Here is a 2,897-nt window from a genome sequence, read left to right on the forward strand (position 1 = left end):
CCTGGATGGTATTCTTTCCATATACCATTGGTTTAATTTTCAGGGTTGGCTCCTGTGCCATTACGGTTAATTAAAGTATTAGCTCTATAATTTGCTGCCCTCTCAATACAGGGATTACGTATCCCTGCCCGCTGTTATTGTCGCTTGCATTACTTCTCTGTGGGAAGAAAATACTGCCTACGCCTTTACCATCAGGCTTGACCATATGACTTGCTTTGGCCAATGGGATGTGAACAAAGAGACGTGTCACTTCTGAGCACAAGTTTTAAGAATCATCCGTTTTTTGTTTTGTTTTGTTAATTAGCTATTTTTCCTTTCTTTCTGTCACAAGAATGTTACATTCCAGGTAGGGCTTCTTCTTCAGCCTGGATCTGAGACTGCAGAAGGCCATAGCCAACCTACAATTGATATGGAACATGAGCAATACATGAACATTTGCTGTTGTAGACCCCTGAGATTATGGAGATGTTTGTTATTGCACCACAAAGTAGCAAGTTGATTAATACAGCCATGTTGGTTTAGTGTACCATATTTGTTCCACTGGATGAGTACTATGCTGGTTCAGCTGTACTATGTTGATTGAGGACATTATAGCTACTGTCCCTTTCCTCAGCACTAGACATTCTACCTCAGGCCTCTTTTGAATCCCAATTCACCAGGTCACCCTACCATGCTCCATCACCTTGAGAAAAGCCCCTTTGATGTCCTTGTTCCTCAGACTATAGACCACAGGATTGAGCAGAGCCGTGAAGACATTGTAAAAGAGTGATATCTGCTTGTCACGTTCAGGAGAGTAGCTGGAATTGGGCTTCATATAGATGTAAGTGGCTGGAGCATAGAAGAGTATGACCACAGTCAGATGGGAAGCACAGGTGGAGAAGGCCTTGCAACGGCCCCTGGTGGACTTGATCTTGAAAATGGCCAGGGCAATATGGATATAAGAGGCCAAAATGAGGGAAAGTGGAGTAACAACCACAAACACACTGATGACCAGGTCCACCGTCTCAATGAGGTGGGTGTCCATGCAAGCCAAACTCCGTACTGAGGGACCTTCACAGAAGTAGTGGTTGACGATGCTGGGACCACAGTAGGGCAGCCTCATGGTGAGGAAGGTGTGAATCAGAGAGAGGAAGAAACCACAGGCCCAGGTCCCAGCTGCCAGTTGTGTGCACACTCTCCAGCTGAGGATAACAGTATAACGCAGTGGGTAGCAAATGGCCACATATCGGTCATAAGCCAGGACCACAAAGAAGATGCACTCGGTCAGGGCCAGAGCACCAAACACATACATCTGCAGCCAACAGCCAGCAAAGGAGATGGTCTGACAACGAGCAAGAAGGTGCACCAGCATCTGGGGCATGGTGGTGGTGACGTAACCCATGTCTAGTAGGGAGAGGATACAGAGAAAGAAGTACATGGGAGTGTGGAGATGTGAGTCCAGGCAGATCAGAGTGACGATGAGTCCATTGCCCAGGATCGAGCTCAGGTACAGGAGAAGGAAGGCAATGAAGAGGATCCTGTTGGAGGTGGGGTCACTGGAGAAGCCAAGCAGGATAAATTCAGAAACCCAGCTTTGGTTCTGCTCTGGAAGCATCCACATGGTGAAGCCTATAAGAGAACTACACTCATATAAATGTCACCCAAAGTATGGTAGCCCGACAAGAATGTCAGCTGTGGAGGCAGATGGGCTAGGATTTTAATTCTGGTCCCACTACTCATCTGCTGTGTAATCTTGAGCAAATTATTTAACCTCTCTGAGCCTCTGTCTCCTCATGTGTAAAACATAGCTAATAATATTCATTTCTCAAGGTTTTTATAAGGAATAGAGTCAAGGTATATGAAGCATGTATTATGATGCCTTAAAAACAAAAGTAACATGTAAAATGTTCATATGCAACCTCCCTACACTCATTCCAAACCCCTCAGCAGACAAAATGGTCACTCACATGTCTAGCAAAAATCCATTTACACCACATCAACTCTAGTCCCAAAACCTCTGAGAGATGAAGTATCTCTAGTACTATTTGTCTGAATGTGCCCAAACAGATGGTTATATCCCACTCCTCCTCACACAAAGACATTGATAATCGTCCCATCTATCTTTCCTACTGAGCTTGAGGGAGGTTCAGAATTCTTAATATGAAACAATAGTCAACTACTACCAGTTGGGATAAAATGGCACTCAAGAACAATATCTAACCCCTCTACTTCAATTCTTTTGTCTAACCATTTTACAGATGTGAAAATCAAGAACTGTATCTTTCAGGACTCATCAATAGAAATTTCCATCTATATGACTCTCTCTACTTTGGCAGAGCCACACGAGCACCCCATCAGGTGTTTGTCAGACCAAATCACAAAGGCATGAAAGAACAGAGACTTATGTCATCTAATTCTACCACACTCGACCTCTCTTCATCCCTTCCATCGGCAAATATCCTCCTAGTTGCTTTCCCTCGTTTATCAAAGCCTTCGACACCTGAATCCCAGTGTTTCTCTCTGTCCCTAGACTTGCCATTTTTCAAAATAACCTCAATGCTCATGTTGCTGACTCATCATTCCATACCTCAGTCTCTCATTTTGTTGACTTCTTCAATTCTAATGACCTTCACTTCACATCCCTTTGCCCACTCTCTCTCATGGCCAAATCCTGGACCTTGTCATCATTTGAACTGTAATGTCTTTGAATTCACTAGTCCATTTTCATCTCACTTTCTGACTACATCCTTCTATCTCTCCAGATGTATCCCTTTCTAACTCCCACTACACCTGTTTCTAGTTATTTTGGACCCCTCAGGAGACTGAAAGTTGAAGTAACCTCATTTGACAATTCATGACACACTGTTATCTTCAATCCGTACTGGACACTTGTCTTATTTCATTTAATTTTTTTCTCT

General features: G+C 43.6%; 1 protein-coding gene across 1 annotated transcript; it reads right to left on the reverse strand.

The window, feature by feature from the left end:
* Positions 1–652: 652 nt before the first annotated feature.
* On the reverse strand, positions 653–1,600 carry LOC101357447 (olfactory receptor 2A12-like). Its single transcript, XM_004372068.1, has one exon. It carries the CDS (start codon positions 1,598–1,600, stop codon positions 653–655), a length of 948 nt encoding a protein of 315 aa, XP_004372125.1.
* Between the last annotated feature and the right edge of the window lie 1,297 nt (positions 1,601–2,897).

This window comes from Trichechus manatus, unplaced genomic scaffold (assembly GCF_000243295.1).
Source record: "Trichechus manatus latirostris isolate Lorelei unplaced genomic scaffold, TriManLat1.0 scaffold00015, whole genome shotgun sequence".
Classification (NCBI taxonomy): Eukaryota; Metazoa; Chordata; class Mammalia; order Sirenia; family Trichechidae; genus Trichechus; species Trichechus manatus.